Here is a 27022-nt window from a genome sequence, read left to right on the forward strand (position 1 = left end):
TCTGGACATAACATAAGAATAGCCAAAACCCAAGGAGCAGCAACATTCCATGCTACCCATAGCAGAGGACTGACTTTTCCTCCAGGAACTTGTTCTTAATTTTGAGGCAACTGGCAAAATGAACCTAAGACTAATCTCCATCTATTCTAGCCCAGCAGGTCATCGGTCTTAGAAGCCTTTTGCATTTCAAGAACAAGGACCTTCTCATACAGGGTCCAAAATCGTTTCTCTCTAGGAATCTTAGATGGGACACGTAAAGTGAAGAGCGCGTGTCCCTGAACCCCCCCCCCTCCCCCCCCCCAATGACTGGGCGTGTCAGAGGATCCTGTTACGTCTCCGCCGCCTCCTAAGAGACACCGAGTTTTTCTGGGAAGCGGCGGCTGTCACTTCCTCTAACGCCCCGCCCGCTTCCCCTTCATCCTGCTCAGGACCAATAGAAGCTGGGTTTCGCCGTGACGTCACGGGGCGCCGGCCAATAGGGTGGCAACACGACGCTAGAAATGAAGCGAGCGGCCGGCCTCGCGAGCCACAGGAAAGAGGGAGGCAGCGGAACGTTCGCAGCGCCAACGGTCTGTGTCTCGCGCGCAGCCATGGTGGTGGTCGCAGCAGCCGCGTCGTCGGCCGTCCCCACGGCCAAGGTGCTCTTCTTCCACGGCAAGCAGCAGAGCCGGCCCGTGTCGGTGGTGCTGCCGGCCGCCGGCCCCGAGCGGCTGACGGGCGAGCTGCCGCCTCGAAAGCGACAGCGGCTGACGCACCTGAGCCCGGAGGAGAAGGCGCTGCGCAGGTGAGAGGCTTCTAGGCGCGCGCGGACGCACTTCCGGCTCCGAGCGCAGCGGGCTTCCGGCCGCGTGGCAGCGCCGACGTGGCAGCCGGCGGGTGCCGCGAGTTAGGGTCCCAGCGCAGACTCCTCCCCCTCGTGGAGGGTGAAGTGACGGGATTCGAGCCCACACCCTCAGCGCTGTACATTTTGACATTAGATGGTCCCTGCTCGGAAGAGCTTACAATCTAACTTGGGCAGCAAACATGACATAGAGGGTTGGAGATGCAGAACCAAAGGTGAGAGGAGGTAGGAGTTGAAGGCAAAGAGGTGGTCTGACATTTATAGATGGCCCCTTGCTCTGAAGAGCTTACAATCTAACTTGGGCAGGCAGACATGATATGGAGGGTTGGGGATGCAGAACCCAAGGTGAGAGGACGTAGGAGTCGAAAGCACTCTTAAAGAGGTGGGCTGACATTTATAGAAGGTCCCTTCTCTGAGGAGCTTACAATCTAACTTGGACAGACAGACATGACATAGAGGGTTGAGGATGCAGAACCCAAGGTGAGAGGAGGTAGGAGTCGAAAGCACTCTCAAAGAGGTGTGCTGACATTTATAGACGGTCCCTGTTCAGAAGAGCTTACAATCTAACTTGGACAGACAGACATGACATAGAGGATTGGGGATGCAGAACCCAAGATGAGAGGAGGTAGGAGTCGAAAGCACTCTCAAAGAGGTGGGCTGACATTTATAGATGGTCCCTGCTCAGAAGAGCTTACAATCTAACTTGGGCAACAAACATGACATAGAGGGTTGGGGATGCAGAACCCAAGGTGAGAGGAGGTAGGAGTCGAAAGCACTCTCAAAGAGGTGGGCTGACATTTATAGATGGTCCCTGCTCAGAAGAGCTTACAATCTAACTTGGACAGACAGACATGACATAGAGGATTGGGGATGCAGAACCCAAGATGAGAGGAGGTAGGAGTCGAAAGCACTCTCAAAGAGGTGGGCTGACATTTATAGATGGTCCCTGCTCAGAAGAGCTTACAATCTAACTTGGGCAACAAACATGACATAGAGGGTTGGGGATGCAGAACCCAAGGTGAGAGGAGGTAGGAGTCAAAAGCACTCTCAAAGAGGTGGGCTTTTAACTGGACCTTGAACAAAGACAGAGCCGGCTTAGGGATTTACACAGTTTGTTCCAGGCATACGATGCAGCAAAGACTGAAGTTGGCAGAGGAGGAGAAGGGCACAGATAGGAAGGACTGACCAGCTGAGCAGAGCTGGTGGGAGTGGGGAAAACCTAAGGGGAGATAAGTAAGGAGAGAGTGTGTGGAGCTGCCGAGTGAATGCATTTCTAGGTCAGCAGTCTGCTGAGATGTCAAACAGCATTGTGCCATTTATGTCCATAGGACAAGTAAACACTAGTCAGGCTCTGCACTGCTCCTTCGCAAAGTCAAACGAGAAATGCTGCTCTACCTTATGTCTTAGGTTCAGATGTGGGGCGAGGGGGTGCAGTTATTTTCTTGAGGCTCAGGGTGGGACCAGTGAATTACAGTACACAGCAGATCCTATGAATCATTTTCCCAGTACAAAATCACTCACTGTGCTGACAGAATAAGTGAGTCACCAGCACATTGTGTAACTTCATCTTATCCAGAGCTTATGCTTCCATAACATGCCAAAGGTTAAAATGGAAATCATCAGGTTGTTGCGTAGATAAGCCTCTTTTACATGGAGATTCAATCCACAGTTCAAAGAAAGCTGGAAAATCATTCTAGAGCGTGCCAGATTAATTGTTTCCCTTCTTAATTTGGGTGAGTTGTGGCAAGAATGGAGGGGACCAGCTGCTTTGAGGGGAATACTCCCTAAAGAAACCTACATCTATTCTAGGTCCTTCAGGGCTGCCTTTATCTGTGGTTTCACCCTTGTTTCCATTTTTGACCCCACCTCCACTGTCAGTCTCTGAAAAATGTGTGCGATTTACCAATTTCCTCCTCTTAAATTGCTGGCACCCTATCTGGATTTTCTGCTGTTCCTGGTGTAATCCTTGATGCCTGTACGGCTGTAAACTGACTCCCTCATGAAGCTCTGCATTGGCAGGGAATCCCAGTCCTTGCGGTGGTCTCTGATCACTCTTATTCCTCCTGCAGGTCTCAGGAAGAACTGGGTTCAGAAAGCCAGCTTGGGTTTATGTACGTCTATATACAACAGTGTGAGCCCTGGGCCTGATGTGAAGAATGTGCTTAAACACTATTTTGTTCAGCATGGTCTTCCATACAGTGCAAAGCTGTCTTCTGAAACCATAAGCATTCCCATCCTGGGTCAGACCAATCCAGGTCACAAGTACCTGGCAGAAACCCAAATAGCAAAGTTCCATGGACCAGCTCCAGAGATAAGCAATGGTTTTCCCCTGGGTCTGATGTAACAGTTTATGGATTTCTCTTCCAGGAGCGTATCCAAACCTTTTTAAACCTCTGCTTTGCTACATGTGATTACTTGCTTACATTTCTGACCGTGAAAATATTTTCTGATTTGTGTTGACTTTGCTAAACTTTACAGCATGTTCCCTAGCCTTTGTGCTTTTTAGAAGCATAATCGATTCATGCTCATCTTTTCTGTTCTACTCATGACTTTGTAAACCTCGATCATATCCCCCTTTTGCTGTCTCCTCTAGCAAGAGAGTTTTCCATTTATTCCTTTCCTAATGCCAAACGTTGTTTGCTGTATTTTGGCTGCCCTTTGACAGTGAACAGAAGATTTGGATGTGTTTTCTGTATTCAGCCTCGGCATCCTCAGGTCGTGCATTAAAATCCCACGCTGCTCCCTGTGACCTTGGGCAAGTCACTTAATCCCCCCATTGCTCCAGATACATTAGATAGATTTTGAACCCACCAGGACAGGGAAAAATGCTTGAGTACCTGAATGTAAAACCACTTAGGCTAAAAGTGGTATAGATACGGGGTTCTCTTAGCCGCAGTTGTCCAGCATCGGACCTCGAGGGCTGCATTCCAGTCGGGTTTTCAGAATTTCCCCCATGAATTTGCATGAAATCTATTTGTGTGTACTGCTTCCATTGTATGCAAAATAATTCTCATGCATATTCATTTGGGAAAACTTGACCTGGCAAGGGCTGGGGTTGGACACCCCAATAGATGCTATTGGATGCTACATTAGTATTTTGGTCTTCTAGTCATTAAGGGCTCTTGACACAGTATTCTGGAATTATTTATCCTGTCAATTTGAATTCTGGGAGATTGTGCTTATGTAACATGACGTGTGTTATTTTTTTTTGCTTTTTATCTTGGGTTAAGGTCACAAAGGGCTTTGCCTTTCCTGTGTCAGGCTCAGTCTAGGTTCTACTTCTGTACTTAGAGACCAGGAGGATTTTGCTTGACCCCTGCAACTGATGTAGTGTTTAACTAAGATCTGTTAAAATTGAGAACTCTTTCATCCTGCAAGCAGACTTTTTTTTTTTTTTTTAAGATTTTGTGGTGAGGCAGGTTTTAAACACTTCCCTGTTAGTAAAGCTAGATGATTGTAGAGAGTTTTCAAGAGTTAGAAATAGCTGTGGCTGAACAGGTGCTGCTGTTTTCCTGGTTTCATGCTGCTTTTCGTGGCTTTGCATGGCTGATGCAATCCTTTGTAAGCATAACGTCTGTGCCCACTGCATAAACAGTTGCAACCACAAAAAACGGTACACAAGTCCCATTCCCCACTTCCTTGTTCTAATAAAGCTGTAAAGTAGATGGAAAAGCGATTCCCATGTGCGGGCAATAACAGCAGGTGATAATTCAGAAGGGGTTATCAGCATGAAAAGATTGATTATAAGCATGGTATAATGCTGTGTTTTCTCTTTAGGAAACTGAAGAACAGGGTGGCTGCACAGACAGCACGTGACAGAAAGAAAGCCAGAATGGGAGAGCTGGAGCAGCAAGTGGTTGAGCTGGAGATGGAGGTGAGACATACTTGCCTTAATATTCCTGCTCTTGTAGCTCACTGATAGTGGTACAATATGGCAAATGGAGCAGAGCTTTGGCCCCTGAGGGAGATTCAAAGGGCTCTTCTGTAATAGGATTCCAGATGCCTGTTCTCTTTGCTTTATAGAGTTCCAGCCTAAGTATATTCAGGTGTGTGCGCACATAGCGCTAGTCAGAGAACCAGTGTAACCGTTACATCTGAATTGTGCAGACGGATTGCATAGCCTGCATTTGATCTCTTAGTTGCTTGCATTGAAATAAAAAGGAAGTGGTTTCTGTGCCTATGTACAAATATGTGCTTAAGCAGACGTATGGAGGAAGATGTATGCATATACTGTATGTATTCCATTTTAAAATTAGCACATATGTCATTTTCAGAAATGGGAGACCTTGTAAGGCAGTAGGCAAGAGATGGAGGGGAAGAAAAGAGGCACTTGTCCTTGGACAACATGATTTTCAAAATAGAGTATGATGCAATCTTCTGAAGGCATATGAGGTGCCTTATACAGATGAGGCTTGTAAAGACTTTTTGTGTTGTCAGAGGAGTGAAATTGAGCCTTTCCTCAAACTTTTAGTAATAAAGAGCACAGCAGCATGGTAACTGACTGACCCTAAAGGAATTCTAATCTTGTCTTGTAGAATCAGAAACTTGTGATGGAAAACAAGTGCTTGCTGGAGAAGGCACGAGGCCTTGTGACAGAGAACCAAGAACTCCGCCAAAGGCTGGGGCTTGATGCCCTGGAGATGGAAGATGACAAGTCAAAGGTATGTACTGGGCTCAAGTGAGCCAAGTCAGGACATTGGGAGTGGATGGGGGGAGGTTCAAACAAACTTGTTCAGCTTCTGAATCCCTGCTGGATTAAATTTGCAGGGCCTGCCCATACAGCTTGAGAGGTTCCTGCTTTTCTGTGGCAGTTGGACAAGTTCCTCCACCCCTGTGCTGTGCAGATGTCATTTTATGGGATATAACCATCATGTTTTTAGTTCCCAGTACAAGGTGCATGGTTTTGGAGATATTGTTTCCCAGATTCAAGACTTGTCTGCTGGCCATTCTGAGCTGGACACTGGGCAGCTTTCTTCCTGCATCAGCTGTTTCCCTTCTAACTAGAAAATGACTTGGTGACTTAGTGAAGAGCCGGCAGAGGCAGCTTCTGTGGCAGGATTGGACTGTCAAACCAGCTTTATCAGACTCTGCTTAGCACAAAGATTTATTACTGGAAACTGCCTGACAAGCTGGCCAGTCACACCCAGGCCTGACTTTGTTTTAGTCTGTGCAGATTAACCTAGTTTTTATACTCTATACCCTGAAAAGCAGGCCCTTGTTGACTAGCTTACTAAAGAGGTTTTTAATGCCATGAATCTGTCTTGCCCCTTGTTGTATTAGACTTTAAGCACTGAGTTTGAGAACAGTTTCTTAAGGGCTTCTGCTCATTTTGAGAATTGGATTTTGTTCTTTTGTCATTTGCTGATTTTGTATGTTTGTATTGTTCCTCACCTAGATTTGTAGATAGGTGGGTTGCAAATAATTTTAAATAAATTGAGCCTGGGCTGGGATTTAGTGGATCAACGCTTGTTGGCTTTGGGGTTAACTAAGAATGTGTAACTTTCCTTTGCACCTGGGACTTGGTTCTGCAGGAATCCTTGGAAGTACACCTGAGTTCCTGAGAGGTGGACATAGCCACTAACTTTATCGTCTGTTGCACTGCAGGTCCTGATCGAGTTCCGAATGGATGAGGTTGGTCAGGCAGCCGGGTCCGCTGAGTCCGCAGCACTCAGTCTACGTGTGCCTCTGCAGCAGGTGCAGACCCAGATGCCGCCGGGACTAACGAGCACCTCATGGATACTGCTGGCCTTGACACTTCAGACTCTGAGGTGAGCTTGGTCCATGTGTATGGCAAGTGTATGACAGAACAGATGTAAGGTGAAATGTATTCATGCCTGTAAATTTCCATTCCTTGAGACCTGCTAGACTAGTCCATCTGCTGGTAGGAGGGAAAACTTAAAACATAAGAGTTGCCGTACTTGGACAGACTGAAGGCCCAGATCACAAGTACCTAAACTGTAATTCCTGATCACCAGCAGATGAATCCAGGCAATTGGGTTATGACCATCTACCAGCAGGTGGAGATAAAGAACATCAAACTGGGCTCCCTCTTCTAGGATGGGAAACTCCTTGGCTAGCCAGACGGAAGGTCTCTCCCAAGTTCTTGGCTTCATCTTCTGCACAGCTCCTCTTGGTTTACTAAGGCCTAGATTCTCAAAAAAACGACGGGCTGCACGTGTTCTGGTAGCAAATTAAAAACAAGTCATTCTAATTTTGACAGGGATTGCCATACAACAAATAACACATAATTGGAAAAGTTGGGATAGACTAAACTTCAGTTTTTGGTGGAATTCAGTATGCCATATTTATAAAATGGAAAGAACATTAGCCATTCAAAAAGGAAATTTTAATAAATTTCAAGATGTGTGGAGGCCATTATCAGAATATTGTAAAGAATAAGTATATATTTTTCTTCCCTGTTAAGTATAAATGAAAAATAGGGCAGGGGAGGGGAATTTTATTATTGATGACAATGATTTTATGAAATATAAAATGTAGGGAGGGAGGGGGATACATTTATTTTGATAAAGATCAATTGTAAATTCTCAAGTGTATTATCTATGTTACAATATTAATCTTTTTTTTTTTAATCTTTATTCGTTTTCATATCTTACAACAAGTGTGTAATATTCAATCAAAATAAATTTTACAAATCACTTGACATTCTTACTTATAATCATCAAAGCATAAAAGAATCCCTCCCCACCCATTAATAATAAACCAGTTAAAACAAATATCATATATCCCAATCCCACCCTTATAACCATATGTAATAAAAAAAAAAGGGGTGGTTAATAATAATAATAATAATAATATTTTATTTTGTATACCGCCATACCCAGGGAGTTCAAGGCGGTTCACAACAGGTAGATGAATTACATACAGTGCGATTCGAAAAAAGAAGAACATAACAAGGCAATCGTGGGGACGAACTCGTTTACATAAACGATTTAGGAGGGGGAAGGGCTAAATACGGGATACATACAGTGTGCTGCAGTAGGATACAATACGGGATACATACAGAGTGCTGCAGTAGGATACAATAGAGTTTAAGAGAGGAAATTAGATAAGAGCATATTAGATGGAAACAGGGGGGGGGCAACCAACTTGGAGGGGGGGGTGTCTGATCATTAGAATATGTAATAAATGGCCCCCAAATCTTTTTAAAATTATTATAATTTCCTTGCTGTATAGCAAGCACTCTCTCCATTTTATAAATATGACAGACTGAATTCCACCAAAAGGTATAATCTAATTGATCTAAGATGTGTGTCACCAAGTTTACACTGTTATTAAATATTTGGGGTGGGCGGGTTTGGGGGAGGGTTGAGTTGTGGGTTTGGGGGTCTGTTGGATTCAGGGGTAATGAATTTTTAATAGATGGGGGGATTTACTTATTAGGTGTGGTGGTGTCTGATCATTTCATTCATATCAAATTTACAGATTGGTTTTTATTTGACATTTTAGATGGAACGTCAATGGCCTAAATCATCCAGTCAAAAAGAGGAAAATGTTAGCTTTTCTGCAGAAGCAAAATGCAGATGTATATTTTATTCAAGAGACACATCTGTCATTAATAGAATCTAAGAAACTGATAGGAGATTGGGTCTCTAAGTGTTTGTTTGCCCCAGCAGAGGGGAAAAAGGCTGGGGTTACAATGTTAATATCAATATTGTTGTACTTGATGTAAGTTACAAAATGAATTAAAGAATTTTTAAAAACCCATAAAAACAAGTCATTCTCCAAAAAACACTCATGTAAATGAGGTTGGCGGAGAGTAGCGAAGACTTGATAAATTTGCATGTGCCCATTGCTGGTGATAGCGATGGGCACCTGCTCAGAAAAAAAAGCAAAAACAAAAGCACAACAGTGGAATTGATGCCCATTCTCTCCCGCTGCCACGCAACACTCCCTCCCCCGCCTCTGATCCCTCTCCCCTGTACCATGAATTAGATGGCTGACCGGAGGGATGCCTACTCCCTCTGGCTCGCTGGCCCGCCTCTTCAAAATGGGCCTTCCCTTCCCTGGTCCTGGGATGCAGCGGGGGAGGGCCTGATACTCTGATTGGCCGAGGTTGTTTAAGGTCCCTTTTGTGAGCATCTCCTGCTGCTGGGGGTAGGATTCGCTTTGTAACAGGAGAGTGGGCATCTCCCCTGCTGCCAGAATTTTAAACAGTGCTGTCACTGTACCGGCACCCCTGGATTTTTGTCGCAAGAAGCCGACGATGCTCTTAGAAAATGGCTCAGCGATTTTAAAGATTCTACTGAAGTGCTCATTTTAATGTTGAAGAGCCCATTTGCGTGGCAGTGTTAGAGACTGCTAGAAAGCTCACTAAACTTAAAACTAGCTACACTACCTGCTCTTACCAGAAACTCTGGCAATGCATTCCAGAGCTGAACTATTCTCTGAGTGAAAAAAGATTCCTCCTATTGGTTTTAAAAGTATTTCCCTGTAACTTCATCGAGTGTCCCTAGTCTTTGTAATTTTTGACGGAGTAAAAAATCGATCCACTTGTACCTGTTCTCCTCTCAGGAGTTTGTAGACTTCAATCATATCTCCCCTCAGCCGTCTCTTTTCCAAGCTGAAGAGCCCTAACCGTTTTAGTTTTCCTTATGGAGTGTCTTGGAGTTCTGTTCAACACCATTCTGGGGAAAGTGTTCCTTCCCCAGGCCCGAGGTCAGATGTTACAGTTGCAGATTTGCTTTCATTGTCCCTAGGCTCGGGAATTTCTTCGGGTTGACTGCAGCCTCCTTGGAGGTTGTCTGGTGGGCTTGGGTTCACATGCACCCCCTTCAGTATACTCTTCAGCAATGGTCTCTGCAGGTTCACAAGCTGGACTCTCTGGTTCCTCTTCACGGGATTGTGGGTAAAGAAAAAAGTTATTGGGGGCCAGATCAGGTGAGTAGGGAGGGTGTTTTCTGGATTAAAAACTCCCTCACAGACAGTGCTATGTGAGCTGGTGCATTGTCGTGAAGCAGGAGCCATGAGTTGGTGGTGGAAAAGTTCAGGTCATTTTCGTCTAACTTTTTCACGCAACCTTTTCAGCACCTCCAAATACTAAACTTGGTTAGCTATTTGTCCAGTTGGTACAAATTCATAATAAATAATCTCTCTATCAACATTGTTTTGACTCTTGATTTGGACTGGCAAAACATTTTTGGTCATGGAGAATTGGCTGACTTCCATTATGCACTTTGACACTTTGTTTCAAGTTCGTATTGGTACACCCATGTTTCATCACAAGAGATAACACGGCCCAAAACATTGTCTTGCCTCTCCAAAAGGTCTTGGCAAACTTTGACTCTCCTTGCTTTTGTTAATCAGTGAGCTCCTTTGGAAACATTTTTGCACACACCTTTCTCATGCCAAGATTTCCAGTTAAGATTTTCCCGTTTATTGATGTTTTCTTGATCTGCTTCTCACAGTCAGCCGACGATTTTGACGCACTGTTTGACAAATTTTTGCAATGTTTTCGACAATTCCGCTCATTACTGGCAATCCAGGCATTCATCAGTGACACTTTCTCTCCCCTCAGAAAAACGTTTATCCATTTCTACACAGCCATTTTCTTCATGGCATTATCCCCATAAACTTGGACTAACATGTCCCTGATTTCACTTCACGCTTGCCAAGTTTAACAAGAAATAATGTTTGTTGCTCTAATTCAAACTCTGGCATTCTTGTAACGACACAAAAACACACAACAATAATGAACGCCTCAGCAAGACACCACCACACGTCGACACGAACACAGCTGTGAGAAACTGATATACCAAGGTTATGAACCTTACTAAGTTCTTTGTACAGTGCTGCCAATGTAAGCATATGGAGGCAAGTTTAATTTAATTGTCGGATCTTGTATGCACCCCTCTGCACATGGGGGTACTGCTCTATCTCTAGGCATGGCCCACAAGGAGCTATGTGTAGGATGTAGCCCTTGTTCATGGGGGAGGCATTGTTCTCTTCAAGTATATCTACATTTGTCTTGTCAGGCGCAGGCCTGGCAGGTCTCTGTTCCCCTTTCTGGAGGGTGAACATCTTTCCCTAGTGTGAGGTCCACATTGACATCTGATTCTTCCTTGGTTACTGTCTGTGGTTGCTTGTCCCTGGCTGTAAGGGTTGTATGCGGCTGCATTTCCAATTGTGGCACCCTAGGTGTATTCAGCTTAGCCTCGTTTTGAGGTGTTGGGCACATCAGCTACTCCCTTGGGAGAATCAGTTTTGCCCATCTTTTGGGAGAAGCTTCGCCTTTTGCCTTTTTCCCAATGCCCCTCAATTTATATGAGGGGCTCTGTCCCATTTCATGTGAGCAGTTTCTTGTATAAGATATGCTGGATTGTGAACAAACTGGGACAGAGAGGGAAAATCTTGAGTACCTGATTGTAAACCGCTTAGATAACCTTGATAGGCGGTACATAAATACCTAAGTGTGGAACATAGTGTTGTTCCCAGCAACGTATGTGGGTACACTCCCAGTTTCCCTGTACATAGGAAGCATTGGTTGAGTGTGAAGATCCTGTAAGAACTGAACTGTCCTGAAATCGTTTATCCTTTTCTTTAAGTCATTAAAGAAGTTTGTTCAAAGAACGACAGGTTACAGGATTAAAGGATTTAACTGACTGGGATCCTGGGGGAAATTGCCAGCCTAACACAGGGAAAACTTAAACAGCAGGACCTGGACATTCTGAGGGAGAAAGTAGTTGCTGTCTGGCTTCCTTCTCTAGCTGTGTCCTGTTCTTTTTCTTGTGTGTTGACTGGGCCGTCTGCCTTTCAGGTGCTCTTCTATTTTCTCATTCTGTTTCTCCAGAAGTGCAGAGGTCCAGCTTGGTTCTGCTTCCTGGGTTTGTGGTCTGGTCTGTTGGGGCAGGGATCTCACCTGTTGACTGCATTTCTTTCTGTTAGCCTTTGCTTTTCCTCTCGGGGGGGGGGGGGGGGGGTTTGGCTGTCCCTTGTTCTGGGTACTGTCTGGCTCATGGCATCCTCTGGATTTGGGGTTTCTATGCCTTCTGTTGACGGTTCTGCTACATCCCACTTGTCTGGATTCATCTGCTGCTGGTGACAAGAACAATTCTTAGCTGAATTTTCCTTTAGTTACAGCCAATGAATCCAGAGCACCAGCCTTTCTTCGTGTTTCAATTTTCCTTCTTCTGTGGGTCTTGCGCCACCTTGTGGTGTTGCATGGACTTACTAGCTTTATATCTCAGAGCTGTGAGAAGGGAATTCTGGACCTATTGTTTCAAGGATTGTCCTGCTTTGGTATGAGAAATACTGGCTTGCCAAGGAGCTTACCTTCCTATATGACAGAGCTCAGTTTAACACTCGTTATTTATGCTAAAAATTATAATGCCATGGTATCACCTATGATCACTCCAAGGAGGAAAAAGGCCTCAGAACCCCACCACAACTATGCAGGGAAGAGCTGTAAAAAATATTAGCTCCCCTGCAAACTTCTATCATCGGCCAAAAAAAACCTCCTTGTCTCCAACTACACACGTGCTAATAAAAGGTTACTTGCAAAATAAGTGCTGGATTGCAGTTCTCGTTCTTTGAATACATCAGAATGAATTTGAATAATGTTTCCAATTCAGGCACAAGTCTTGCCGTCAGCAAAAGTGCAGTGCTTGTAGTTGTTGCTGATAGGCTGAACTTTTACCCAAAAGTGGCCATCATTTTGCGAGTACACCACATCATGGCTCTACCCATGCGTGAAAAACCTGCACAATTCCTGACCCAAATGACTCTATGGTAAATGGTCTTTGCAGCAGTAGCTCTCATTTGCTTGAAGAGCAGACTTGCAATTTAAAGCTTGTTGTAAATCAACTCTAGAAGAAAGCTGACATTTCACTTTGTGCAGGTATAGCGCTCCTTCACAAACTTTGGAGAAGTCATTTGGGTCAGAAATTGTGCAGGTTTTTGCAGCCCAGAACTCATGGAGTTTACTAGCGTAATCAGACTGGGCTTTGCCCTTCATGAATTAGAGGGAGGTAATATAAATGTGACTTATCTTTCATTTCAGTGGTAATTTAGACCTGCAGTGGAAAATAAAACCCTCTTCTCCTGCATTAATGTGGAATGGGATGCAAATATATCAGCTGTTTTAAGAAGTAAGGAGCTTAACTGTGCAAGGGGAGAGTAGGCAGACTCCCAGGTTGTGGGAGAACATTTCAAATGTTGGATCTAACTTTGAGAGATTTGTCCATCTCTATGATACTGTAACGACAGTCAAGAGCCAAGGATGGCTGTGTACAAATGCTGGCCTTTAACTTGACAGTTTCCAAATATATTGGAGCAGATGAGCAGAGATAATGGGCCTGCAGCTCCCTGGCTGTGACAGTGTATTATTTTGCTAGGAATTGCATTGGTTGGCATATGTCTTGAACATGCCTTCTCTTTCCTTGCAGTCTGATCTCTTACTGGGGATTCTGGATGGACTGGACCCCGAGTTCTTCCTTCAAGGTGCAGAATCTTCACCCCAGTGCCTGCAGGAAGAACTCGACAGAGAGGAATCGGATTCCCTACCAGCCTCCCCTTCTCTGCCTCTGGGGACCCCATCAGCCAAGCTGGAAGCCATTAATGAACTGATCCGATTTGACCATGTCTACACCAAGCCCCTTAATTTGGAGCTGGACAGCCAAGCCAGCAGTAGTAAAGTAGTGAAGATGGAGGAAGCATCTCTGCAGCCCTTGAGCCAGGAGTTCCCCAAATCTCCCACCCACCTGAAGGAGGAGCCTGTTGAGGTTGTCTTCATCCCAGAGCTGGGACTATCCAGCCTGTTGTCCTCTGGCCCTCAGCTTGAGACTGCATCCTCCCTGTTGGATACCTACAGTGACTCTGGCTATGAGGGCTCCCCCTCTCCCTTCAGTGACTTGTCCTCCCCCCTGGACTCGGACCGGTCTTGGGAGGACACATTTGCCAATGAACTGTTTCCACAGCTGATAAGTGTGTGAGCCACTTGCTTGCTCCCTGTCATGAGGGGTGGGGATGGGCCTGCTTCATTTCACAGTGGCTAGCCTGTACCCATTCCACTACAGGCAGACTTCTGTGCCTTATTCCGATAGGAAGTTGTGTATTCCTAGAACACTGACAGAAGTATTGCTTACTGTGCCCACCTGCTTGTCAGTATCTGTGAGGCCCACTCATTAGTTCATGAAACTGAAAGAAGTACTGGGTGTCTCCTGGTCAACGTTTTTGACCCACACATTAAGCTACAATTGCTCTAAAAGTGATAACAAATTTATTGGTTTTTGAGATGCCTTGCTCAGACTTTATGAAAATGTAAAACCTAACTGGAGCTTTTCTCTGGTGACAGGCAGGGGAGATACAGACACACTTTCTGGTGGATCCAGAGATCCGTCTGGAGACATCACAAGAGTCTGCTTTCCCCTGCTAGTTATGGGTAAGCAACCCTGCTCTCTGACCCACTGAATTATTACTTTTGTCTCTGTCCCTGAAATACCGAAAATCAAATTGTAAAAAGTCAGAGCAAATTTTTTGCTTGAGTTCCTAGTTGGATTTTTGCTTAGCTGTAGAGTTGCTTTCTCTGTTATTTAATACTTGTGCCATTAAAAGTGCAATGCAGCATCCGCCCCTGACTTCTGGATGTATGTTCCAGCTTTGCTTTGTAGCTTGGGGATAATTCTTTAAAGAAAACATTGTTTGTGCTAAATACATTCACAGATGATTAGAATAATGGGATATATATTCAAATGTGTGCAGATAAATACATACAGGCCAAAATTCTACCTTAAGCAGTATTGTGTGACTGTGCACATAAATTACATAGCTGATAAATGTGGGAAGTTTTCATGTGTAACAGACTGGTTAAGATACACCATCTCCCGCATTTAGGCTGTCTGGTGCATGTGTTACCCGTTAGCTTTTGTATTCTGTAAAGAAGGGTAGGAAGTCCTTTACCAACAAGACAAGTGCACAGCAGCCCTTAATCTAAATATAAAAGAAGTTTCAAACTAGCCACTGGGACTATGAGCCTCTTCTGCCCCCGGATGTAAAAGCCAGCAACAAGACCACATCCCAGTGCTGCCCAAGCTTGATGATGTCACAAGGTAAGAGCGAGGGCCAGTCTGTTTCTGTAGCAAGGACATAGGAGTCTGTATCCTCTGGTCACGAACTGCTTGCGGAAGGATGTCAATCACATGTCTCAGCTCCTCTTTCACCAGTGGAGTATAGTGTCCTCTTCAGGTTCTCCTTTGGCAAGTGAGCTGAGAAGGTGTGTTATAATCTGCTCTGTTCATTTTTTATTATTTTGGGGTATTTTTTTATTCATTTTCTTGAGGCTTTGGTGCCTAGAGGTCCCCAATTTGGGGTAGCTCTGCCTAGGAGAGGATGCAGATTCTTCATGGGTGGTCTGCAGCTTGCAGGGCAACCCCCAGGTGTACCTACTGAGCCAGCCTGTCCCCTGGGAGCTAGCTAGTCTGATTTATCAGAGGGTTGAGTATAGGCTGTGGGGGCACCTGTTAGACTCTTTGGGCTTCAGGGAGCCGGCTATGTTTTTTTCCCACCCCGTCATGTTGTGAGGATCCATGGGGAGTTGTCACAGTTGGTACAGGTCTGACTGGCAACCCAAAGATCTCCAGTTTTGGATCCCTTCTGGAAGGATTTGAGGCAGAAAATCTCCCTTCAGTCAGGCTGCAGGAAAGCTGACACAGGCAACAGCACAGTGAATATAGCTCATTATTCCCTGGGGGGGGGAGGGATCTAAACATTTGATTTTTATGGGTTTCTGGGGTCTGAGGTAGAGTTCCCCACCTCCAAAACCCCTCTCCCTAATTTCTTAAACTTCAGGGGAGCCCCTATTGACCATTTTTGGCACAAATTTGCTGGTGTCTGCCATCTTGGATTTCAGATATAGGTCTCGATCAGGTAGTTTTGGATTGATTTAATACATTTTTAGTACTACGTTCTTATACAGTAAAAATGGATGGGGTAATGTCAGCATCATGAAGATCTAATTTCTATACCGTCTAAAACTAAACAGTTTACACAATTTACATACACAATTTTAAAACAAAAACATGATAAAATAAACATACAAACAATCCATGACTACAAAATCATACCATAGCATGTCTCCAATGTCAATCGTTGTATTTCCAAGCGGTACAAATGAAACGTCTGTGGATAGGGCCAAACCTTGATTACCTCCTTCCTATGATAACACTAACCTCAGGAATTAAATTACAAATTGAATCTTCTAGAGTTTTGGGAATTCTCTTAGATTCTTCACTGACGTTTAAAGATCAAATAAATTCTCTGGTGAAGAAATGCTTTTTTAGTTTGCGAATGCTGAAGAGGGTTGAGATGTTCTTTCATAAACTAAACCTTAAGTTTGTATACCACAATCGTAGAGCTCGGCACGGTTTACAGGAATTGATATAAAGAAGGAACTCCAATGAAGGGTTACAGGAATTTAGTACAAAGAATGTTTAGAGGGACTTAGTATACCATAGAGGGAGGAAGTATTACATTTTTGAGAATAGCCAAGTTTTCAGATGTTTTCAGAATAATTGGAGGGAGCTCAGATTCCGAAGTGGGATAGTAAGGTTATTCCAGAGCTCTGTGATTCTGAAGGAGAGGGATGTCCCTAGTTTTCCTGCATGGGATACGCCTTTTAATGAGGGGAAGGATAGTTTGAATTTTTGGGTGGATCTGGTGGTATCAGGATTCGAGGAATTCCAAGATAGAGGAATGAGGGGAGGAAGGATGCCGTTAAGTTAGGCAGGCACATTTAAAGTGAACCCTGGAGATTACTGGAAGCCAGTGAAGTTTGGACAGGAGCGGGGAGACATGGTCCAATTTACTTTTTGTGAAGATTAGCTTAGCCGTGGTATTCTGAATCCGCTGAAGTCTTGATAGTTTTGGTACAGTTGGTTATACTAGTGTGGTTGGATTACTGCAACATAGCTATTTACTTAGGATTGACTAAGGGCAACTTGCAAAGATTGCAATTGATAGAAAACACTGCGGCCAAGCTGATTTTGGGGAAACGGAAATTGACCAGGTACCCCCTTTGCTGGAAAGACTACATTGGCTGCCTGTCTGTTTCAGGATTCAATTTAAAGGTGTACACTTGGCGTAATTTTAGTCACCCATCCTTCTATGCCTCTCGTAAGATGATGTGCATCTAGTTTGCTTTTAAATCCTAGAACGGTGGATTCCGCAATAACCTCCTCTGGGAGAGCATTCTAGGTGTCCACCGTTAATCTGGAACGTTCAAAGATCTTGTTTCTCGCAAAATACACGAAGAATAAAACTCTTTCCCTTCTTTTAAGGGAATTAGTTCTAAAGGAAAACGAATGAATTATTACATGTTTAAATTAACGGAGGTTTGTAATTCAATCCCATCTATGATAAGAGACCTGAGCTCCCTTCAATTAATTCGTAAAGCACTAAACTAAACTAAACCTTAAGTTTATATACCGCGTCATCTCCACAGAAGTGGAGCTCGACACGGTTTACAGGAATTAAAAACAAAGAAAGGAGCTCCAATGGAAGGAAGGAGGGCTTGGTAAACAGGAAGGGGAGGGAGGGGGAAGTTACATTGCTAAGTAATTAGCAATTCGCTCTGTTTAAATGCCTTTTTTACTTGTATATTTAGGTTTATCTGATTTTTGTTTGTTTTTATTTATTACTGGTTCACCTTATGATTAACCGTGTCAAGCTTCATTTTTTGAAGATGACCCTGTCTATAAATTTGAGGTTTAGTTTAGTTTAAATTCTCCTTTTTTTCTAAAGCCTCCATCTGCCTCAAAACCCCTAAATTTAGCTCAAAATCAACTGGGATGGATTCCTCGGGCTGTTGCGCCCTCATATGTCAGTTTTGTACTTGGATGGTCAACTGAGGAGCAACTGTGTGCCATGGGGTGTGCAAGGTAGGGACAGGGAGTTTTGGGCTTATGAGTCCTCTAGGGCTGGGGGAAATGCAAAGGAGTCCAGGGGACAAGGAAGAAATCCCTTCCAGGGACCCCGAGCAGTGAATACATGAAACGCAAGTGTGTGGACCAGTTAAGGATTCTGCATGGGTCTATGGGGCTTTCTGTTCAGGGGTATACCCCAGATTCTGTTAATCTCCCGTGAAAATGCTATTTGACAGGTCCGGGATGCTCTGTGCTGCTTGTGGGAGTGCCAACTTTTGACCAGAGAGAGATTCCCCCCACTAAGAAATCCTGGCACCCAGCCTGAGTGACCAAGCAGACCAGGATGGGGGAGGATTGAAGATGGACTGCATGCCTTTACTGTCGCAAAAGGTAGCTTGACCAGGGAGATAATCCCTCTGTGTGGCATCTTTTTAAGTCTGCTATCGTGCCTCATGTTACATATACAGTATAGTTGGGGAATTGAAGCTGGAACTAGAGAGTTGCGCGGGGACAGAAATCCCACCCGTCCCCGCCAAAGTCCCACCCGTCCCCACCCGTCCCCGTGAGGAATCCCACCCGTCCCCGTGAGGAATCCCTCCGTCCCCGCGAGGAATCCCCTCCGTCCCCGCGAGGAATCCCCTCCGTCCCCGCCCGTCCATATAAACTTCAGAAATAGTTATTTCATTTAATTATGCTACTGAATTAAAGGCTCTGGTAGAAACCCATTTACAAATAAGCAAAAAGACTTTATTAATTTGAAAATATTAATTGGGAAGAATACATACTTTGCAAATGGGTTTCTATCAGAGCCTCTAATGTTTATAAATTTTTATCAACACAACTAATATACTACTTTATCCTGAAGCAAAATAAAAAAAAAGAAATACAGTGGTGCCTCGCATAACGGACGCCTCGCACAGCGAACGCTGCGCACAACGAACTTTATGTCTTGATTCGTACAACGAACTTCGTTTCACACAACGAAGTCGCCCGAGCTGCATCCTTCCGCGCAGGCACTGCGCTTAACTGCCCTCTCTCCGCCTGGCTCCCTCTTGCCCCCCCCGACTCCCCGACACGATCGGGGCAAGAGGGAGCCCAAGCCCTCTTGCCCCCCCCGACTCCCCGACACGATCGGGGCAAGAGGGAGCTCAAGCCCTCTTGCCCCCCCGACGCCCCGACACGATCGGGGCAAGAGGGAGCCCAAGCCCTCTTGCCCCCCCGACTCCCCGACACGATCGGGGCAAGAGGGAGCTCAAGCCCTCTTGCCCCCCCGACTCCCCGACACGATCGGGGCAAGAGGGAGCTCAAGCCCTCTTGCCCCCCCCCCGACTCCCCGACACGATCGGGGCAAGAGGGAGCCCAAGCCCTCTTGCCCCCCCGACTCCCCGACACGATCGGGCCAGGAGGGAGCCCCAGTCCTCCTGGCCACGGCGACCCCCTAACCCCACCCTGCACTACATTACGGGCAGGAGGGATCCCAGGCCCCCCTGCCCTCGACGCCACCCCCCCCTCCCCCCAACGACCGCCCCCCCCAAGAACCTCCGACCGCCCCCCAGCCGACCCGCGACCCCCCCTGGCCGACCCCCACGACACCCCCAACCCCCTTCCCCGTACCTTTCTGTAGTTGGCCGGACAGACGGGAGCCAAACCCGCCTGTCCGGCAGGCAGCCAACGACGGAATGAGGCCGGATTGGCCCATCCGTCCCAAAGCTCCGCCTACTGGTGGGGCCTAAGGCGCCTGGGCCAATCAGAATAGGCCCGGGAGCCTTAGGTCCCTCCTGGGGGCGGGGCCTGAGGCACATGGGCCCAACCCGACCATGTGCCTCAGGCCCTGCCCCCAGGAGGGACCTAAGGCTCCCGGGCCTATTCTGATTGGCCCAGGCGCCTTAGGCCCCACCAGTAGGCGGAGCTTTGGGACGGATGGGCCAATCCGGCCTCATTCCGTCGTTGGCTGCCTGCCGGACAGGCGGGTTTGGCTCCCGTCTGTCCGGCCAACTACAGAAAGGTACGGGGAAGGGGGTTGGGGGTGTCGTGGGGGTCGGCCAGGGGGGTCGCGGGTCGGCTGGGGGGGGCGGTCGGAGGTTCTTGGGGGGGCGGTCGTTGGGGGGAGGAGGGGTTTGCGTCGAGGGCAGGAGGGCCTGGGATCCCTCCTGCCCGTAATGTAGTGCAGGGTGGGGTTAGGGGGTCGCCGTGGCCAGGAGGACTTGGGCTCCCTCCTGGCCCGATATTGTCGGGGAGTTGGGGAATCGGCGGGGCAAGAGGGCTTGGGCTCCCTCTTGCCCCGATCGTGTCGGGGAGTCGGGAGGGCAAGAGGGCTTGGGCTCCCTCTTGCCCCGATCGTGTCGGGGAGTCGGGGGGGCAAGAGGGCTTGGGCTCCCTCTTGCCCCGATCGTGTCGGGGAGTCGGGGGGCAAGAGGGCTTGGGCTCCCTCTTGCCCCGATCGTGTCGGGGAGTCGGGGGGGGGGGCAAGAGGGCTTGGGCTCCCTCTTGCCCCGATCGTGTCGGGGAGTCGGGGGGGGCAAGAGGGCTTGGGCTCCCTCTTGCCCCGATCGTGTCGGGGAGTCGGGGGGCAAGAGGGCTTGGGCTCCCTCTTGCCTCGATCGTGTCGGGGAGTCGGGGGGGCAAGAGGGCTTGAGCTCCCTCTTGCCCCGATCGTGTCGGGGGTGCCAGGGACCACACGTTGTCACCCACCGTACCACCCGATTCGGGTAAGCGCAGGTATCGGTGGGTGGCTTATTTGCGGGGGGGTGCCTTATTTTACATTTTTTTCTAAAAAGGGGGGGCTGTCTTATTTGATGGCCCTGCCTTATCATCGGGGAAACACGGTAGAAAAAAAAAAAAAATGAACAGTTAAGTCCCAGTTTTTGCCGCTGAGACTCTGCCCTCTCTCACTGTAAAATTAGACTCTACTTAGTCTGTCTTTAAATTTAAAAAATGTGTGTTGTTTTAAAAAACAATTATGTTTTTAGATGTATCTAAATAAAAATAATAACCAAAAATTTATCTTTTTTTATGTCATCTTAGCATATTTTATGCTGCAGAACGAATTATTTTTTTTTACATGTATTCTTATGGGAAAACGCGTTTCACATAACGAACGTTTCACATAACAAACTTGCTCCTGGAACCAATTAAGTTCGTTGTGTGAGGCACCACTGTATAATTCTTTTCCTACCTTTGTTGCCTGGTTTCTGCTTTCCTCATGTTCTCATTCAATTCCTTCCATCCACTGTCTCTCTTCCTTCTGCATCTTCCATTTGTTCTGTTACTGTGCCTCTCCCTTTCTTCCCCCTTCCAAATTGGTCTGGCACCCATCTTCTTCTCTCCGCTCCCCCCATAGTCTGGCATCTGTCTTCTTCCCTGCCAGCGTCTTCACCCTACTCTCTCTTCCCCATTTCCTTTCAGCGTCCTACCCCATCTTCCCCATGTCCTGTCAGCGTCCTTCTCCCCCTCTGTCTTCCACATGTGCTTTCAGTGTCCTTCTCCCCCCCTCTGCTTCCTCATGTCCTTTCAGCGTCCTTCTCCCTCTGTCTTCCCCATGGCCTTTCAGCGTCCTTCTCCCTCTGTCTTCCCCATGGCCTTTCAGCGTCCTTCTCCACCCCACCCCCGTCTTCCCCATGTCCTTTCAGCATCCTTCTCCACCCCTTTGTCTTCCCCATGTGCTTTCAGCGTCCTTCTCCCCACTCCTTCTCTACCGCCCCGGGTGCAGCACAGCCAGCCAGGTCCCCTTACTTTTGTGGCACTTCCCCGACCGACTGACAACAGCCCCGGTCCGACAAACCTCCCTACCCTTAACTGCGAATCTAAATTACCTTATTACAGCTGCTGTAAGAAGATAATTTAGATTCGCGGCTACAGGTCAGGGAGGATTGTCGGACCGGGGATGTTGTCGGTCGGTCGGGGAAGTGCCACAAAAGTAAGGGGACCTGGCCGGCTGTGCTGCAACCGGGGCGGGGTGTGGCGGGGCGGTCCGCCCCCTCCCTTGGTAGCCACTCGAACCGCGAGGCTACTCTCCTCCTTACCTGCACTGCCTGCAGCACAGAGCCAAACGGAAGTCTTCCCGACGTCAGCGCTGACGTCGGGAAGACTTCCGTTCGGCTCTGTGCTGCAAGCAGAGAAGGTAGGGAGAAGAGCCGCGCGACTGAGTACATCCGCGACCCTCGGAGGCATCCCCATGGGATCCCCGCGACCCTAGGGGGTGTCCCCACGGGATCCCCGCGACCCTAGGGGCGTCCCCACGGGATCCCCGTGACCCAAAGGGGGAACCCGCGGGATGCCCGTCGTCCCCGTTCCCGTGCAGCTCTCTAGCTGGAACCACAACAGCCATTGACCTCACAATGCTTGGTCATGAGCAGTATAAATGCTCAGACCTATGTTCCCTCTAAGTCAGTGGTCTCAAACTTGTGGCCTGGGGGCCACATGCAGCCCGCCAGGTACTATTTTGAGGCCCTTGGTATGTTTATCATAATCACAAAAGTAAAATGAAACAGTTTCTTGATCATATGTCTCTCTAGCTATAAATGACAATATTATTATTAAGACTTAGCCAAAAGGAAAGATTTTTTCTCTAATAAGACATTAACTATTTTTTCTGAAGCCCTCCAAGTACCTACAAATCCAAAATGTGGCCCTGCAAAGGGTTTGAATTTGAGACCACTGATCACACAAGCAATCGCTCATACATTCTAGGAGCGCTGCTCAGAAATTTTACATGGAAAATGCACAAACTGCCTTTCGCAGTCTGCATACTTAACCTGAGAGAACGGTCACCGTCTTGAAGAGCGTTCGACACAGGAAGTCCAGCAATGGACTTGATTGCTTCAGCCAAAAACACGATGGTGGGTCGCTTCTACAACCAAAGAGATGAACCAGAAAGCACAGGGTTGGATACGTTGTTCCGCCCTGGCCGGAAGAGAGGCTGCTTTGTGTTTCTACCGTGTCCCATTGTGAGTTGAGTCATTCACAGAATCGTGACTCACCCAGAGCTTGTGATCTTAGTAGCCCCAGATTGACTTCACTGGCCATGCTATGCGGATCTAGTACAACTCCAACAGGACAGATGCATCAAGTGGGTCAGAGTAGCATCTGACTCATGGTTAGTGCTATGGATTATAACCCAAGGAACACAGGTTCAAATCCTACCACAACTATTACATTTTTTTGTACTGGGATACTGTACCTTAAGGTGCTTGAAATGTACTCTTAAGTACAGGAGGTTGCTTTTGTCTTCCAGGAACGATCCCATTTACAAACTTAAGGGGATTTTAACTTCCCTTGATTTAGAGTTCGCTCATTAAGCACCAGGCGGCAAGGATGTCCGAGTGGCTATTTTAATAAGAATGCTGCCAGACATCCCTGTGCCTGGTTTTCCCCCATTTATATTTTTAAATGTTTCAGTTTGTAAAATGGTTGTTTAGAGGGGCTTCTCCAGCTTGAGGTTGTCCTGCTCAGAAATCTGCTGTGACTTTTTGGGGATATTAATGAGCTGTTCTGAAAATACTACATTTTTGCCCACTGTGGCATGCTGAGCACAAGATTTTGATATGTTGTCTACAGAGCCTCCTAAGGTGAAACCTAGTGTTTTGTCATGTAGCTAAATGGAAGCTTGGTCTCCCAGCCTCCAAGGCCCTGCAGTTTCAAGCAGCTTGAATTGTTTTGGTCATCTCTCTTTTCCAGGACCTATATAAATGTTCAAATGTGCAGGTTCCAGTACAGGGTCTTTGTGGCATTCCTCTGTTCTTATTCTTTTAACCCTGCCCGTTCCCAGTGCACAACCGAACAATGCCTCTTCTCTGGGACTACTTTTAATTCAAACATACGTATGCAATTATCCTTTGCTGCTAATTGTGAAGTATAAGAAACAGTAGGCCATGATATGGTACATCTTAGCACTATGATGTAACAGAACAGTTTGAGCACTACAGAAATCAATTCAGTCCTAACCCTGATGTCTTTAGCAAAAAGCTACTTCACTTAGTCGCAGAGGTGGGGTCTCTGCGTGTGAATTGCACAGGAGTTGCTGCTGTGGGGTCTGAGCAGTTTGTGTTTATACCTGGCCAGCTTTGATGTGTTCACTTGAGTATGCAGCTGGTTCTCTTGTCTATACAGCTTGCACATATATTGCCATATAGGACAAGAGAAGGTTACCATATGGCTCCAGAAAAAGGAGGATGGATCAAGAGATCCAGGTTTGCTCTCAATGGAAGTAAAACCTGGATGTCTCAATCTGTCCTCCTTTATCTGGAGCCAAGGACAAGATACTCCTATACCTCAAACCTGGTCATGCTCGTGTTTCAGAGCTGAATTGTCCTGCTCAGAAGGAAGTATGGGAGCAGGATTGCAAACCTTACGAGATGTCACCATGAGTGGGTGCTCTCCACACACCCCGCCGTACTGAACCTACAAATCCTGTGCAGGTAACTGGTTATACCGCTTTTGCTCATCTAAAGCTGGAGCTTCAGGTGAGTTATAGTGAGATCTGGGTGTTGTTATTTTCCTGCCCCGAGGGCTTCAACCTGCTATGTTCCAATTTTCTTTTCTTTTGCTTATCTATTTTGAAAGCAGCAATTAAATATTGCATTGTGTACACTGGCAAGAGAATTCTAGCAGGTGCTAATCTTCAAAGGACTTTTCCCAGCAAACAAGGGAGCGAAGTCTAAAATCCACTTATCTGATGGACTTTAGCAGGTGTCCATGAGGTATGAACTTCACATGGATAACTCCCCATTTGCACTTGATTACTGTAAGAAAAGCAGAGTTGAGGCATGCAAGTGTGATCTAAGACAGCAAAGCATTTTCCTACTGTTACTCCTTATTTCATTGCATTATCTTTAGATGTTAATGTCTAATTAAGTAGAAGGTAGCATCCCCCAAATTAACATAACTATGAACCACCTCTAAGGGCTGTTGATAAAATCTTTCAAGTGCAAAGGGTCAAATATCTATCCTCCGTGGTAAATTCTGTTATCTGCAGCAATCCCCTCAAACATTTGAGCTCAAAGGATGTTGAACCTCCAGTGGAAACAGCAGGATAGATATACTTTCTTCTTTAATATGCTATGGTGGTATATCAAATTTTAATAAACATATTCTTTGATGATAAACCAAAACTATAATCCTGTTTAACCCAACACGGTCTTGATTAGCCATCAACAGTGGAGGAACTCGTTACCTAGATCAGAACATCTTCACTGGCAACCTTCCTGTTCTGTTGTGTTCAATAAGCAAAAAAGGATGTGTGTGTTGCCATACTGGGACAGACCATCAAGCCCAGTACCTTGCAATATCCTAAAAGAATAAAACAGATTTTATGCTGCTTATCCTAAGAATGAGCAGAGGATTTTCCCAAGTCCATCTTAATAATGGCTTACGGACTGGGGAGTGCCAACCAGTTTTTAATCCACATGAGTATATCACCCTTGATTCCATCCATGGTTTGCAGTTTTTCAAAGTAGAGATTCATGTGGGCCCTTGCTGAATGCCTCTCAAGTTGCTTCATTGGCTTCCTATCTGCTTCCACATACACGTCAACCTCCTCTTACTGACCTACAAGTGTATTCATTCTGTAGCTCCTCAATATCTCTCCCTGGAATGCTGTTCTTCAGGTAAGTCTTTCTTGTCTGTATCCTTTTCCTCTATTGCCACCTCATGACTCTGCCTGTTCTGCTTTGCTGTGCAATATGCCTGGAACAACCTGCCTGAATCTACGCCAGGCTCCATCTCTATTGGTATTCAAATCCAGGCTCAACGCTGCATAAAGGTCCTAACCCTTCCACCTTGTAATATACTATATCTGTTTCTCATTCCTCCTTGTTCAGAGTAGTGAGGACACAGAAGGATTGCCAAGACCTACAACGAGACATAAACGCACTTGAGGAATGGGCCGCGAAATGGCAAGTGAGGTTCAATGTGGATAAGTGCAAGGTGATACATGTCAGTAACAAAAATCATGCACAAATACAAGATGTACGATGCTTTATTCGTAGAAAGCCCCCAGGAAAGAGACTTGGCGGTGGCGAAAAAGGCCAACAGAATGCTAGGAATGATTAAGAAGGGGATCACAAACAGATCTGAGAAGGTTATCGTGCTGCTGTACCGAGCCATGGTACGCCCCCACCGTACATGAAAAAGGACATAGTACTACTTGAAAGGGTCCAGAGAAGAGCAGACTGGAGGAGAGACTAGAGAAACTGGGCGTCTTCTCCCTTGAAAAGAGGAGACTGAGAGGGGACATGATCGAAACATTCAAGGTAATGAAGGGAATAGACTTAGTAGATAAAGACAGGTTTTTCACCCTCTCCAAGAGAAAGAGAGGGCACTCTCTAAAGTTAAAAGGGGATAGATTCTGTACAAATGTAAGGAAATTCTTCTTCACCCAGAAAGTGGTAGAAAACTAGAGCGCTCTGCCGGAGTCTGTCATAGGGGAAAACACCCTCCAGGGATTCAAGACAAAGTTAGACAAGTTCCTGCTGAACCAGAACGTACGCAGGTAAGGCAAGACTCAGTTAGGGCACTGGTCTTTGATGTAAGGGCCGCCGTGTGAGTGGACTGCTGGGCACGATGGACCACTGGTCTGACCCAGCAGTGGCAATTCTTATGTTCTTACCTCTGCATCTCTTTGTATTTCCCTTCATGAGCAAAGATTGATCTACCACAGGAGGCGGCACGTGAGGAGACCAGCAGGAGCAACAAATCAAGAGTAGATCCAAAAGAAAAGGTAACAAACTGGGACTTAAATTGCCTATATACAAATGCTAGGAGCCTAAGGACCAAAATGGGGGAGCTAGAAGTGATAGTCGGAAATAAGGACATAGACATAATAGGAATCACAGAGACATGGTGGTCAGAGGTCAACAAATGGGATGTGGCCCTACCAGGGTACAAACTCTACAGGAAGGACAGGGCACATAAGAAGGGGGGAGGAATAGCACTGTATATAAAGGACTCCATTCCTTCATCCAGAACAGAAACAACAAAAAGGGCAGACAGTCTGGAGTCATTATGGGTTAAGCTGACAGGAGGGGAAGGAGCTGACATCAAATTGGGACTGTATTATCACCCACCAGGACAGCCAGAAGCAAACGACCTGGACCTGGAGGCCGAACTGAGGCAGGTGTGCAAAAGTGGAAGGGTGGTGGTTATAGGGGATTTCAACTATCCGGGAATAGACTGGGGCATTGGGCACTCAAATTGCACGAGAGAAACTAAATTCCTAGAGGCGGTAAGGGACTGTTTCATGGAGCAGCTGGTCACGGAACCAACGCGAGGGGATGCCACTCTAGACCTAATCCTCAACGGGCTAGAGGGA

The 27022-nt window shown here is 46.5% G+C and overlaps 1 protein-coding gene across 2 annotated transcripts; it reads left to right on the forward strand.

The window, feature by feature from the left end:
• The first annotated feature begins 487 nt into the window (after positions 1-487).
• XBP1 (X-box binding protein 1) lies at positions 488-14426 on the forward strand. Of its 2 annotated transcripts, XM_033955500.1 has the most exons (5): positions 497-784; positions 4619-4715; positions 5377-5502; positions 6446-6609; positions 13243-13632. In XM_033955500.1, the coding sequence occupies exons 1-5, from the start codon at positions 501-503 to the stop codon at positions 13421-13423; spliced, it is 852 nt and encodes a 283-aa protein (XP_033811391.1). In that variant the 5' UTR covers positions 497-500; the 3' UTR covers positions 13424-13632. The 2 variants fall into 2 exon arrangements, with proteins under 2 accessions (XP_033811392.1, XP_033811391.1); XM_033955501.1 differs by lacking the exon at positions 6446-6609 and having other exon boundaries at positions 488-784; positions 13243-14426.
• The last annotated feature ends 12596 nt before the right edge of the window (positions 14427-27022 follow it).

This window comes from Geotrypetes seraphini, chromosome 8, assembly GCF_902459505.1.
Source record: "Geotrypetes seraphini chromosome 8, aGeoSer1.1, whole genome shotgun sequence".
In the NCBI taxonomy this organism is placed as follows: domain Eukaryota; kingdom Metazoa; phylum Chordata; class Amphibia; order Gymnophiona; family Dermophiidae; genus Geotrypetes; species Geotrypetes seraphini.